This window comes from Hylobates moloch, unplaced genomic scaffold, assembly GCF_009828535.3.
Source record: "Hylobates moloch isolate HMO894 unplaced genomic scaffold, HMol_V3 SCAFFOLD_18, whole genome shotgun sequence".
NCBI lineage: Eukaryota > Metazoa > Chordata > Mammalia > Primates > Hylobatidae > Hylobates > Hylobates moloch.
In genome coordinates this window covers 74,590,692-74,604,891 of record NW_026652293.1, presented here as the reverse complement: position 1 = coordinate 74,604,891, position 14,200 = coordinate 74,590,692, and the positions used below count along the sequence as shown (strand labels likewise).

At 46.1% G+C, this 14,200-nt stretch overlaps 1 protein-coding gene across 1 annotated transcript; it reads right to left on the bottom strand.

Moving 5' to 3' along the window:
• Nucleotides 1-8,262: 8,262 nt before the first annotated feature.
• Nucleotides 8,263-11,319, bottom strand: LOC116457218 (tubulin beta-8 chain-like). Its single transcript, XM_032136221.1, has 4 exons — nt 11,263-11,319; nt 10,880-10,988; nt 10,690-10,800; nt 8,263-9,155 (listed from the first exon to the last, which is right to left on the bottom strand). The coding sequence occupies exons 1-4, from the start codon at nt 11,317-11,319 to the stop codon at nt 8,263-8,265; spliced, it is 1,170 nt and encodes a 389-aa protein (XP_031992112.1).
• Nucleotides 11,320-14,200: the final 2,881 nt, after the last annotated feature.

The following is a 14,200-nucleotide window of genomic DNA, read 5'->3' as shown; positions in this document are numbered from 1 at the left end:
AAAGAGGATACTCAAATTACTAACTCGAAAATAAAATGAGTACATTACTACTAAATTTACAGAGTAAAAAAGGAATGTAAGAGAGTACCATATGGAACTGTACACCAAAAAAAATGAGTAGCCTAAATAAAAATAAACAAATTCCTAGAAACAAAACACCTACTAAGACTGAATCAGAAAAGCTGAATAAACCTATTGAGCAAGGAGAGTCAGCAAGAAGATTGCATCAGTAATCAAAAACCCAGCAACTAAGCAAAGCCCTGGACCAGATGGCTTCACTGTTGAATTCTACCCGATGTTTAAAGCAGAATTAACATTAGTTTTCCTCAAACTCCTTCAAAACGTTGAAGAGGGGGTAACATTTTCTAACTTATTCTATGAAGCCAGTACTCTGACACCAAGCCGGACAAAGACATCATAAGAAAACTACAAACAAACATCCCTTACAAATGCTGATGCAAAAATCCTCAACAAGATACCAGCAATTCAAATTTAGCAGTACATTAAAAGGATTATACACCATGAATGAGTATAATTGACTCCTGAAATAAAAGTACACTCCAACACATGAAAATCAGTGTAATACCACATTAACATAGAGAAGAAAAAACCCGTGATCATCTTAAAGAAGAAAAAGCACTTGTCAAAATTTAACCCACATTCATGATAAAAGATACTTAATAAACTATAAAAAGAGAAAACACCTTAACATGTTATATTAAAAAAAAAAAAAAAAGACAGCTAACATTAGGGTGAAAGACTAAAAGCTTTTACCCTAAGAGCTAAAACAAGGATGCCTGCTTTTACCACTTCTATTTAACATAGTACTGAAGGTTCTAGTTAGTTATAAAGATAAGGCAAGTAAAAGAATAAAAGATATTCCAATTTTTAAAAAAGTAAAATTATCTGTTTGCAGATGACATAATCTTATATATTAAAAATCTTGGCCAGGTGTGGTGGCTCACACCTGTAACCCCAGCACTTTGGGAGGCCAAGGTGGGCAGATCATGAGGTCAGGAGTTTGAGACCAGCCTGGCCAACATGCTGAAACCCCGTCTCTACTGAAAATACAAAAAATAGCTGCGCATGGTGGCAGGCACCTGTAATCCTAGCTACTCGGGAGGCCGAGGCAAGAGAATCATTTGAACCCGGGAAGTGGAGATTACAGTAAGCCAAGATCACACCATTGCTCTCCAGCCTGGGTAACAGGGCAAGACTCCGTCTCAAAAAAAAAAAACAAAAACAAAAAACAAACAAAAAAAAACTTACAGTTTCTGTGAAATAAACTGTCAGATGCAATAAATAAAATTCAGCAAAGCTGTGGGATACAAAATCAATATACAAAAATTAGTTGTATTTCTATAAACTATCTGAAGAAGAAACCAAGACAACTGTATCATTTATGACAGCATCAAAAGAATAAAATACTTGGAAACCAACTTAACCAAGGAAATGAAAAACCTGTACAGCGAAAACTATAAACATTGCAGAAAGATATTAAAGATGACACAAATAAATGAAAAGACATCATGTGTTTATGGACTGAAGACAAAACCTTGTCAAGATACCATTGTTATCTATAGTCATCTACGGATTCAATAAAATCCCAATATTTGCAAAAATAGAAAAACCTATTCTAAAATACAGATGAAATCTCAAAAAAACCCAAGTAGCCAAATCAATCTTAAAAATGAACAGTTAGAGGACTAAGACCTCCTGGTTTCAAACTTACTGCAATGCTTCGGTACCCAAAACAATATCATACCAGCATAGACACAGACATAAAGCCCAATGCAACAGGAATAAAGAACCAAAAAATATGGTCATGATTTTCAGCAGGGGAGTCAACACTATTCAAGGGGGAAAGGACAGTGTGTTTTAAATGGTGTTAGAAAAAAATAGATATTTACATGGAAAAGAATGAAGTTGGACCCTTACTTTACACCATATAAAAGAACTTTATTCAAAATGGACCAAACATCTAATTGTAAGAGCTAAAACTATAAAACCCTTAGAAGAAAACTTAGGGAAAAAGTTTCATAACATAGAATCTGGCAGTAATTTCTTGGATATGACAGTGAAAGCACAGACAGTGACAAACAACAAAAATACATAAAAAGAACTTCAAAGTTAAAAACTTTTAAGTATCTGAGAATACAATCAATAGATTGAAAATACAATTCACAGAGGGGGAGAAAATATCCACACATTATATATCTGATAAATAATTAATATCCAGGCTATATAAAGACCTCAGCAACAACAAAATAATCAAATTTAAACATAAGCAAAGTTTTAAAATACACATTCCTTTACAGAAGATATACAAATGACCAGTAAGCACAGGATAAGGCGCTCAGCATCACTAATCATGAGAAAAATGCAAATCCAAACCACAATGCAATACCAACTGACATATATAAGTATAGCTACCATCAAAAAAACCAACAACAACAAACCAAAACAAACAACAAAAACCCAGAGAACAGCAAATGCTGGATGTGGAGAAGTCAGAACTCTTGCACACTGCTGGTGGGAAAGTAAGATGGCACAGCCACTGTGGAGAACAGTAATCAGCATACAATCCAGTAATTCCACTTCTGGGTATATACCCAAAAGAACTGAAAGTGGGAATTTGCACAGATACCCATGTTTATAGCAGCATTCGCAATAGCCAAAGGGTAGAAAAAGCCCAAATGTCCATCTACAGATGAATGGATAAGCAAATATGGTCAATACCACAATGATATATTATTCAGCCTTAAAAAGAAAAGAAATTCTAATACATGCTAAAACACACGTAAGCCCTGAAAAGATTATGCTAAGTACCATAAGCCAGACACAAAAAAAGCAAATACCGTATGCTTCCATTTTTATGACGTAGCTAGAGCAGTTAAATTCATAGACACAAAAAGTAGGATGGTAGTTGCCAGGGAATGGGGGGAAGGGAAACGGGGAGCTATTATTCTGTGGATACAGAGTTTCACTTTGGGATAAAACAGGTTTGGAAATGGATAGTGGTGATGGTTGCAAAACAATGTATTTGTACTTAATGCCACTGAATTGTATACCTCAAAATGGTCAAAATGGTAAATTTTCTGTTACACATATTTTACCACAGTAAAAAAATGGCAAATATTTTGAAATCTACATTTTTCTTTGAACTGTTTTACATCCTTTGTCCATTTTTCAATTTGGTTTCTGGTCTTTTAATAATTTAGGATAGCTTTATAGATATATATATCATATATAATATATTGGGTAATATACAATAAATATATAATATATAAATATGTAAATATTATATATTATATATTGCCCAATATATATATTACCCAATATATTATATAATTATTTATATATTATATATTTATTATATATGATATATATATATATATTACCCAAATTAGCTTTTTGTCTGTCATGTATGTTGCAGATCTATTTCCCCAGTCTGTTGACTTTTGACTTTGAGGCATTTTTCTCTCATGGAAAGTTTTCAGTTTTATGGAGTCAAATGCATCAGTCTTCTATTCAATGACTTCATCATGGGTATGGTGTTTCAGTTTAGGATAAAGAAGTTGTAGACATGGATAAAGGGAATGGTTGCACAACACTGAATATACTGGATGCTGCTGAACTGTACATTTAAACGTGGTTAAAACGGTAAGTTTTACGATAACGTATATTCTACCACCAAAAAAGGGCCAGGATTAGACGTTTATATATTAGGGGTTTGGAGTACCTCTAACATTTATTCCCCCTCCAGGGCCCTAATTTATAAAACACCCTCATGAGAAAATATGGACTTCACAAATCTCCATGGCACCTTACAAGCCCCGCAGCAGGGGCTGTCTGGGAAAGCAGAGGTGGAAAACGTCACATCAGCTTGAGGTCAGTGTGAGACTTCCCACCCCCTCCTCTGGAGCCAGATGGAGGAAGGCATGCATGCAGGATGAGCTGGAGAGATGAGATGGGGGTGGGCAGAACAGTCCACCCAGGAGCCTAGACCTTAAGTGCTCTCACATGCTCTCAGGCATGTATCAAACCAAGAAAGCAGGCTAGGAGGGTAACACATCCTCCTGTATACAGGGAGCTATGAACTATCTGAGCTGAGCAAGTGATCCACAAGAGGACAGAATCAGTATTACCTTTACACAGTGACCCGGCTCAAATCATTCCAGGCTGTCATTAACCAGGCGAGCTCCTGTTTCTCTCAGAGGTAGGTAAACTAGAGGGGGTGCAGTGGGAGTTGGGAATAATGGAATAGAAAGCATAGTAGTATTTCTTCTAACTCTGTTATAAATAAAAAGTAAGGCCAGGGACGGTGACTCACGCCTGTAATCCCAGCACTTTGGGAGGCTGAGGCGGGTGGATCATGAGGTCAGGAGATTGAGACCATCCTGGCTAACATGGTGAAACCCCGTCTTGACTAAAAATACAAAAAATTAGGCGGGCATGGTGGCACATGCCTGCAGTCCCAGCTACTTGGGAGGCTGAAGCAGGAGAATCCCTTGAACCCGGGAGGTGGAGGTTGCAGTGAGCCAAGATCACACCGCTGCACTCCAGCCTAGGCAACAAAGCAAGACTCCATCTCAAAAAAAAAAAAAAAAAAAAGTAAAATATAAATGCCCTTTCTCAGAGCCCAAATGTTTGTCATCTCAGTCATGTGATGTGGACTTCAGCAGAGCAGTGCACACATGGTTGTTTATCCTTTCTCTGTGCATGCTGTGTGCTTTTCAATTTTATAAGGTACCTGATCCACTCATATCATACTAGCTGCGAACAAGGCCACTGAATGTCACAGCAGGTGGCCACCATGTCTGTAAAGGGCAGAAACTGGGGCAGTCAAACAGCTGGCAGAGGCCAGCTAGGAAGTACCCGATGCCCACTCCATAGAGGGCTCCACACTTAAAAGACAAAATAAGCAAATGCCAGGCTGCCTCACTAGTCATCCCCCCAAATAAAAAAAGTTACCCCTCCAGGGAATGTGTTTGTACACACCTAAGTACATGCACACAGCTACATGCAAAGGGGAAAATGCTGGGAAGGAACCAGATCCACCTCTAAACACCAGTTACTTCTGGGGAAGGAGCAGGTGAAGCCTACCGTCAGCATTACTCACCTTTTCAACTGATGAGCTTATATCAATTTTAGCAATTTTTTTTTAAAAAAAGGCAATTTGCACTCCTTGGGTGATCACACAGGCCCTGCAAGACTGAACCACCACCAACCACCTGCACCACTTCCCATGAGGCCAATTAATGACTCCCTTCAAAGCTCAGCCCTCCCAGTCCTGTCCCATGCAGGGAGCTACTGGCCTCCTGGGGTGCAGGGGTCCAGGCCAAACCTACCCCACAGATTCCTGGTGAAACCAGCATGTATCCAAGGACCTTTCCCCAACCTGGGCCATGTGCCCACCGGATAAACATGCCTGTGCTTGCTCCCCTAGGACGGAGACTCCCTTTTCTTACAGCTGGAATGAGGGATGGGGAGATTTGATGGTGTCCTATACAGGTTGGATGTTAATCTGACGTGGCACTGTTGGAGAAGCTTGCCTGAATCAGGTGCATTCTCAGCCCATGGTACGTGCTGCCTCTTCAAGCTGCAGAAGTCCCAGAAGGTAAGTGCTACTGCAACCCCCATTTACTGACGAGCAGAGGTCAGGTGATCTGCAGACGGCCAAGCAGCTGCTAAGTGGCCAACAGGCTGGATCTGCATCTCACTTGCAGAGGCCCTGCCTGGCGGCTGGGGCTGCCCTAGAGACTCGTCCTACCACCTCCTCCTCTTCCCTCCACAGCTATGCCAGCTTCTATCCAGAGCTGCGCTCCGGGTGGGAACACCTATGGATGCACCAGGGTACAACTACTCAAAGACTCCAGCGTGCAGAAGGGCCTCTGCTCTGTGTTATTCCTATATCCAAACCCAAGCTCGTCTAAGGCCTTCAGCAAATCCAAGCCCCCCTGAATTCCCTGCTGAGACCAAACTGAGCCCTATGACCCCCACTATACCAGTTAGCTGCCAGTCCCAGCCCTGATCCCTCCTGGACCCGTCTATACAGTTCTGAAGTCCTACAAGAATGTTGAGATCCTAAGCTGACTCTTACCCAAGGTGGCAAACAACCAGGGGCCTCCAGGGGTAGAGAACATACCCAGACAGGTTCTGCTGCCTGCGGGCTTAGTGTCCCTCCCCCACTACCCACCATGCTTGCCAGGCTGGAAGAGGGATTCCAGAAACTTGGGAAGCCCCAGCCTGCCACTGGCATATGAAGAAGAGACCTAGAAGAACACCACTACCGTCCATGAAGCCCCCAGATGGAACCAGGCAATTGGGAAATACATGGATACCAAGCCTGACCCCCACTCAGACCCAGGTGGGAACTGCAGCAGTGACTTGCCCCACCTGCTGCTCCGGCTGTACCACTGGAGGGAGGAACATTGGACCCCATGTGAGCAGAGACACCAGGCATGGGAAGGTTCCAATGGTTACTGCAGGTGAACCTTCCCAACCGGATCCACGCAATGCCATCTCAGGTGGCTGCACACCTGGGCTGGGCTGGGCAAGGACACCCCTCAGAGGGTGACAGCCACTGAGGAGGGCTGTCACAGAGCCCCCTTTTTGTGCTCTGAGAACAGGTTGGGGGAGTAGGGGGGAACCTCTCCCACCTCCCAGCTGCTTCCAGGAGCTACTTCAAGATGAGGCACTCTCCTGCCTACCTGTTCCCATTTGGCCCAGTAGGCCATTGCAAACATTCAGAGAACAGAAAGAAAGGAGCCTCACCCATTTTCCCTGACACATCAGTGGCAGGTGGATATGCCCAGGGGTCCTGGGGTAGAACCCATATGTCTGCCCAACCCCAGGCTATGCTGGCTTCATCTTTGTGTGATGGGGGTGGGGGGAATTACCAAGAGAACATCACACAGGCCATGGACGAGTTCTATAAGAGCTAGGTGAAGAACACTGTCCTGATGGTGCCCAGCACCCAGCTCACACACATCTCTTACTTGACAGCTTCCCCAGAGCAGACCATGAAGTCCAGGCTCCTTGAGAAGCCTGGGGAGGAGATTTTGCCAGGCTAAAGGGCCTATCCCCAAAGGTGCCACCCTCACCAGTCTCATCCTGACAGTCTTGGATTATTTTTGCCCTGAGATTTTGGAGTGCGGGACAGGAAGACAAGAGACAGTTTGCATTAGCCACCTTTCCAGAGAGCATCAGCCCTCCAGACTGGGGCACGTCAGACCTCCACTCGGGCATTTTTCTCCTCACTGGTTGCCATTTGGGGGAAGCAGCACTTGTGAGCACCTGCCTGTCTCCTCAGGTCCTGCTCAGAAACCCCACCTGTGCCTTTGGAGAGAGACTGCCCCGAACACACAGCCCCAGCAACCGCATCTACGGCCCCCAGGGCTTAATCCCCTTCTACATGGGGTTCAGTGCATGTGAGTACACAGTGGGCTTGATTCCTGCCCACTAGTCCCTGCCAGATACCCCATGCCCACCTCATTAGGAGAATGAGGCCACATGGCTCACCCAGGCCATCATGGTGAGGGGTGGCTGGGCCCTACTTGCTCATCCTTCATTGCTGGTTCAGGGCCAGCTGTCTGGCCACATTCCTACCCTGAGGTGGGATGTTGAGGACATTGTCCACTGGGCTCACTGGCCACTTTTAAAGTTCCAGAAACAGAGGGCTAGCTGGTTCCCTGGAAGTTCGGTACACAGGATAAGCCAAGGCTTGCCTTCAGGAGCAGGTTTCCCACCACATAGCTGCCCAAAGCCCAGGGCAGCCTCAAGTTCGTGTGAAGCCTTCCCGCCTTGTCCACAGCCCATGTTGACCCCTCCCGGAGCCACTGGAATGCTTGTTCCTGGGCATGTGATAAGCCCAAGACAGCTGCAGCCTTGCAGGACCACTATGCCCATCTGGCAGCACCCAGAGGGCTGATAGAAAGAGGTAGGAGGTGTAACCAGATGCTGTTAGGATGCTTTATCAGGTAAAATCACATACTATGAAAACGCTTTAAAGTGAAACAGGAAGAGATGTAAAGACACAAAGAAAAACTGCGTAGTGACACAAGGCTATCAGAACACACCAAAGAATCCACACTGCTTCCCCCCTTTACCCAGAAAAGGAAGTTTCTAGTCCACCTCCTCCTCAGCAGACTCCTCAAACTCCTCCTCCTTGGCCGTGGCATCCTGGTACTCTGCCATAAGATTTTTCAGGTTGCTCTCGGCCTCGGTAAATTCCATCTCATACATGCCCTCTCCCGTGTACTAGTGGAGGAAGGCCTTGTGCCTGAACGTGGCTGTGAACCGCCCCATAGTACACTTGAACAGCTGTTGGATGGCTGTGTTATTACTGATTCCAGTGGCTGATATTTCTAGCCCCTTGGATGGGATGTCACAGGTGGCTGTTTTTACACTGTGAGGGAGCCGATGAGCAAAGTGGCTGAGCATCTGCTCATCCACCTCCTTCATGGACATGTGACCTCTGAAAATGGCAGCTACCGTTAGGTAGCAGCCATGACGGGGGTCACAGGCAGCCATCATATTCTTAGCATCAAACATCTGCTGGATAAGCTCAGCCACTGTCAGGGCCTGGTACTGCCGGCTGCCCCGGCTGGTCAGTGGAGCAAAGCTAGGCATGAAGAAGTGCAGCCGGGGAAATGAGACCATGTTCGTGGCCAGCTTCCGCAGGTCAGCATTCAGCTGGCCTGGGAAGCACAGGCACGTGGTGACCCCACTCAAGGTAGCAGATACCAGGTGATTCAAGTCACCATAGGTGGGTCTGGGCAGTTGTAGGGTTCTGGAACAAATATTGTAAAGCGCTTCGTTATCAATACAAAAGGTCTCATGTGCATTTTCTATGAGCTGGTGGATTGAGAGGATGGCATTGTAGGGCTCCACCACAGCGTCTGACACCTTGGGCGAGAGCAGGACGCTGAACATGTTTATGATCCTGTCTGGGTACTCCTCCTGGATCTTACTGAGTAGAGGAGTACCCATCCCAGACCCAGTCCCCCCACCCAGGGAGTGGGCCAGCTGGAAACCCTGCAGGCAGTCACAGCTCTCAGCTTCCCACCTCACAGTGTCCATCACCGACTCCATCAGCTCTGCACCTTCTGTGTAGTACCCCTTGGCCCAGTTTTTCCCGGCCCCACTCTGACCTGTAAGACAGTATAGCCGGTCACTTGATGGCCAGGTATGCGGTCATCAGTGGTCACTGCCACAATGCAAAAAAGGGCCAAGTGTCACACGTGAGGTGAAAGCACCATTCACCCTACAGGTGGAGCAGGTGGACCCCCTCCCCCAAAGTTACAGGACAGCAGCCTCCCCTGTTAGAAATTAAGTCAGTAAAACACCAAAAGCAACAGTAACAAAAGCCAAAATTGACAAATGGGACCTAATTAAACTAAAGAGCTGCTGCACAGCAGAAGAAACTGTCAGAGTGAGCAGACAACCTACAGAATGGGAGAAAATTTTTACAATCTATCCACCTGACAAAGGGCTAATACCCAGAATCTACAAAGAACTTAAGTTTACAAGAAAAAAGCAACCCCATCAAAAAGTGGATAAAGGATATGAATAGACACTTCAAGACATTTATGCAGCCAACAAACATGAAAAAATGCTCATCACTGGTTATTAGAGAAATGCAAATCAAAACCACAATGAGATACCATCTCACGCCAGCTAGAATGGCAATCATTAAAAAGTCAGAAAACAGATGCTGGAGAGGATGTGGAGAAATAGGAACATTTTTACACTGTCGGTGGGAGTGTAAATTAGTTCAACCATTGCAAACCACAGTGTGGCGATTCCTCAAGGATCTAGAACCAGAAAATACCATTTGACCCAGCAATCCCATTACTGGGTATATACCCAAAGATTGTAAGTCATTCTATATAAACACATGCACACGTATGTTTATTGTGGCACTGTTCACAATAGCAAAGACTTGGAACCAACCCAAATGCCCATCAATGATAGAAGGGGTAAAGAATGTGGCACATATACACCATGGAATACTATGCAGCCATAAAAAAGGATGAGTTCATGTCCTTTGCAGGGACATGGATGAAGCTGGAAACCATCATTCTCAGCAAACTATTGCAAGGACAAAAAACCAAAAACTGCATGTTCTCACTCATAGGTGGGAGTTGAACAATGAGAACACATGGACACAGGGAGGGGAACATCACACACGGGGGCTTGTCGGGGGTGGGGGAGGGATAGCATTAGGAGAAATACCTAATGTAAATGACAGATTTATGGGCGCAGTAAACCACCATGGCACATGCATTCCAATGTAACAAACCTGCACATGTTCCCCAGAACTTAAAGTATAATTGAAAGAAAAGAAAAAGAAAGAAAGAAAGAAATAAAGGCAGGAGCCAAACCTGAGACAGCCTAACAACAGACCTCGCTGCAGGTGGCTCCTGCCCATTCCCAAGGAAAGCAGCAGCCACTGTTCCCACTCATCTCCCTGCAGGGAGATTACATCAGCAGCTCCTCTCCTCTGGCAGACACCTGGGCCTTCCTCCCAAAGCCCGTTGAGGAGGGAGATAGAGCCACTCAGAGGACAGGAGGGTGTTGAGGGGCCCTGGCTCCACAATTCCCACGGCCATGACCTTGAGGCACTCCTTGACTTTGAGCTGCCCTGGCTAAGGAGCCGCACCCCAGTCTTTATCCACAACTCACCGAAGATGAAGTTGTCCGGCCTGAAGATCTGCCCGAAGGGCCCGGAGCGCACAGAGTCCAGGGTGCCCGGCTCCAGATCACCTAGCACAGCGCGGGGCACATACCTGCTACCTGAGGCGGGCGGAAGGGCATCAGCGAGGGGAGGGCCGCTGTGCCCAGGAGGGCAGTGGGGGAAGGACTGGGGTCTCACCGCTGGTCTCACTGTAGTATACGTCGACACGCTTCAGCAGCAGGTCCCTGTCCCCCCGGTAGGTGCCAGCAGAGTCGATGGCACGTTCAACAGAAATCACCTCCCAGAACTGCGAGAGACACGAGGGGCCAGAAAAGTCAGGGCTGAGTCAGGACAGAGAGCCAGAGGCGCCCCAGCCCCTCTCCCACCTCCACCCCCCCCCCCCCTCCCAGGCCACCGGGTCCCTGAGGGTCCGCCCTGGCCTCCTGGCCAGCCTCCCAGCTCCACCGGGTCCCGGGCAGGGAGCCCAGGGACGGCAATGCAGGGCCCGCCCGCGCCACTGCCAGCATCTTCCCCGGCCACCCGGCAGGCCCGCGCTGGGCCCTCATGGGCTCCCCGCCAACCTTGGCGCCGATCCGGTTCCCGCACTGCCCCGTCTGCGTGAGCACAATCTCCCTCATGGCCAAGGCCGGAGGAGCAGACGCGCAATGACAGGACCCGCGCTCCACCAACGCTGAAATAGCCCCGTGCCCACCTCCCCCAGCCTCGGATTAGGCTCCCAGAATAAGCAACAGCTTCACTTCCACACAGGTGTACCCACCTGTGACTCCCTTGGCGTTTAATGTCTGTTGGAGAGGTCAGGTGACCTTGCCATGGTCCTTTCCACGTTGGGGAAGGCTGGTCAGCTGGAGAAATTCCTCCCACGTCTTTAGTAAGACTAAATCCCTAGCTGAGCTGAAACGGAATTTTCCTCCCCTGTGGGAGGGGAAGCCTCTTGTTTCCATATTCACAGATTGCCTTTGCACCTGTCCTAGATTGATGACATATTTTTGTAACTGATGAGTCCTTTCATCTATTAGGAGATCTGTGGTTAGGAAAGACCTTCCATATGACTCAATAGGACTTAATTATAAGTTTTCCTTTGGAGCAGTTCAAACCCGCAGTAAGCTATGGGTGTTGGGGATAGTCAGGACTCTGACTTAGCTAGAGTCTTCTTTAGAGTGTGATTAGCCCTTTCAACTTTCCAGAGAACTGTGGCCTCCACGCAGAGTGAAGGTGATATTGGATTCCTAAAGCTGAGGATAGGTGTTGGGATGTGCCTGCTATGACAGATGGGCCACTGTCACTTTGCAGGCTTTTAGATGACCCAAACTGAGGAATTATTTCTTCTGGTAAGCACTTCTCAGATAGGGTGGGGAATGCCTCGATCTAACCAGCAAAGATATCAGCGAGCATTAGCAAATATTTGAATCCCCTGCAGAAAGGCTTCTGAGTAAATTAGAGTTGCCAGTCCTCACCTGGATAGGTTCCTTAATGTTGGACAGGTTTAACTGGAGGAGTAAAAAATTGCTGGCTGTTTGCTTATTTCAGCCACAGAGCTTACACGGCTGAGTCATCTGTTGTAGTGTCTTGAAAAGATTTATCCCCATAGACGAATGAGACATTAACTGAAACAAAGAATCCTTCTAGGGTGAAAAGAATCATGAAAGTGCTGAATTATTTTCCTATGATTGGTACTTGGCATTAGTAATCTATTACCATCAGTCCGCCAGTCAGAGGGGCCCTGGACTAAAATGCAATCCCCAGCCCATTTTAGTTCTTCAGAGAATTCTCACCCAGCTCTATGTATGCTGACCAGCATGCCCATCAGCTTCAATGCCCCTTTCAGTGCAGTGGCCTTGGCTGCCGCATCTGTGAGGGCATTTCCTTTGACATGGTCAGTCTCTCTTTTGATGTCCTCTACAATGAATTATAGTCACTTTTTTTTTTTTTTTTTTTTTTTTTTGCAGCAAAGCAGCATTCTAACAAACTCAAAACCTCCTGAGTGATGTTATCTGGAAAAGCCCTCGGTGGTCAGGAGTCCCTACCCATTCCAAATTGCAGCATAAGCATGAAACGCTAAAATATCACACCTGGAATTGGTGTAAATGTTAACTTTTAAATCCCTTCCCAACTGCAGGGTTCTAGTAAGTTCAATTAACTCAGGTTTTTGAGCTGACCCAGAGGCCAGCAAGGCTTGTCCCTTGATTCTCTTGTGCTGACTAATAATAGCATATCTAGCCCTCCTGTTTTCCTGATGCATAAAACAACTTGCATTTGTTAACCCCTCTTGCTTGGGATGGTCAAGGGGCTCATCTCTCTTCAGTCTGGCCTGCTAGAATAAAAATTTGTTTCATAACCTGTGACATGGTTTGGCTGTATCTCCAGTCAAATCTTATGTTCAGTTTTAGCTCCTGTAATCCCCATGTGTCGTGGGAGGGACCCAGTGGGAGGTAATTGAATCAGGGGATGGGTCTTTCCCATACGGGCCTTGTGACAGTGAATAAACCTCATGAGATCTGATGCTTTGTTTTGTTTGTTTGTTTGTTTGTTTTTGAGACACAGTCTTGCTCTATTGCCCAGGCTGGAGTGCAGTGGTACAATCTCAGCTCGGTGCAATCTCTGTCTCCTGGGTTCAAGCAATTCTCTTGTCTCAGCCTCCCAAGTAGCTGGGATTACAGGCGCCCACCACCATGCCTAGCTAATTTTTGTATTTTTAGTGGAGACAGGGTTTCACCATGTTGCCCAGGCTGGTCTCGAACTCCTAACTTCAGGTGATCCACCCACCTCGGCCTCCCAGAGTGCTGGGATTACAGCTGATGGTTTTATAAAGGGTAGTTTCCCTAAGCAAGCTCTTTTGCCTGTTGCCATGTAAGAGATGTGACTTTGCTCCCCATTTGCCTTCTGCCATGATTGTGAGGCCTCCCCAGCCATGTGGAACTGTGAATCAATTAAACCTCTTTCCTTTATAAATTACCCAGCCTCAGGTATATCTTTATTAGCAGCATGAGAACAGACTAATACAACATGTATGCCAGAAAGGGTGGGAGCACCTATGGACTCTGGCAGATAAGTAGCTGGGTTTATGGTTTGGCACACTTTAAGGGTTATGTCTGGAGTGTCTAGCAATAAGACCTGATACTTTAATAAATGTTCCCCTATTATCCACCGGTGCCCTTTAGCTTCTAGGACCACCTTCCCTTGGTGTGGGGTCAAAAACCTTTAGGGGCTATCCTAATGTTTGTTAGTTTATTAGCTTTGCCTACTAGAAAAGTTGTAGCAGCAACAGCTCTAAGACATCCAGGCCACTCTGAGGCCACCTGGTCTATCTGCTTAGAAAAGGAGGCTACTGGCCTTGGAATGTTCCCCAGTTTTGGGATAAGATTACCCAAGGCCTATGCCTTGCTTTTTGGCCACATAAAGAGAAAATGACTCATCCAACTTGGGGACTCCCAAGGCTGTAGCAGAGCCCAATTTCTCTTTGAGAGTATTGAAGTTTTGCTTGCAGTTCTAATTACATTC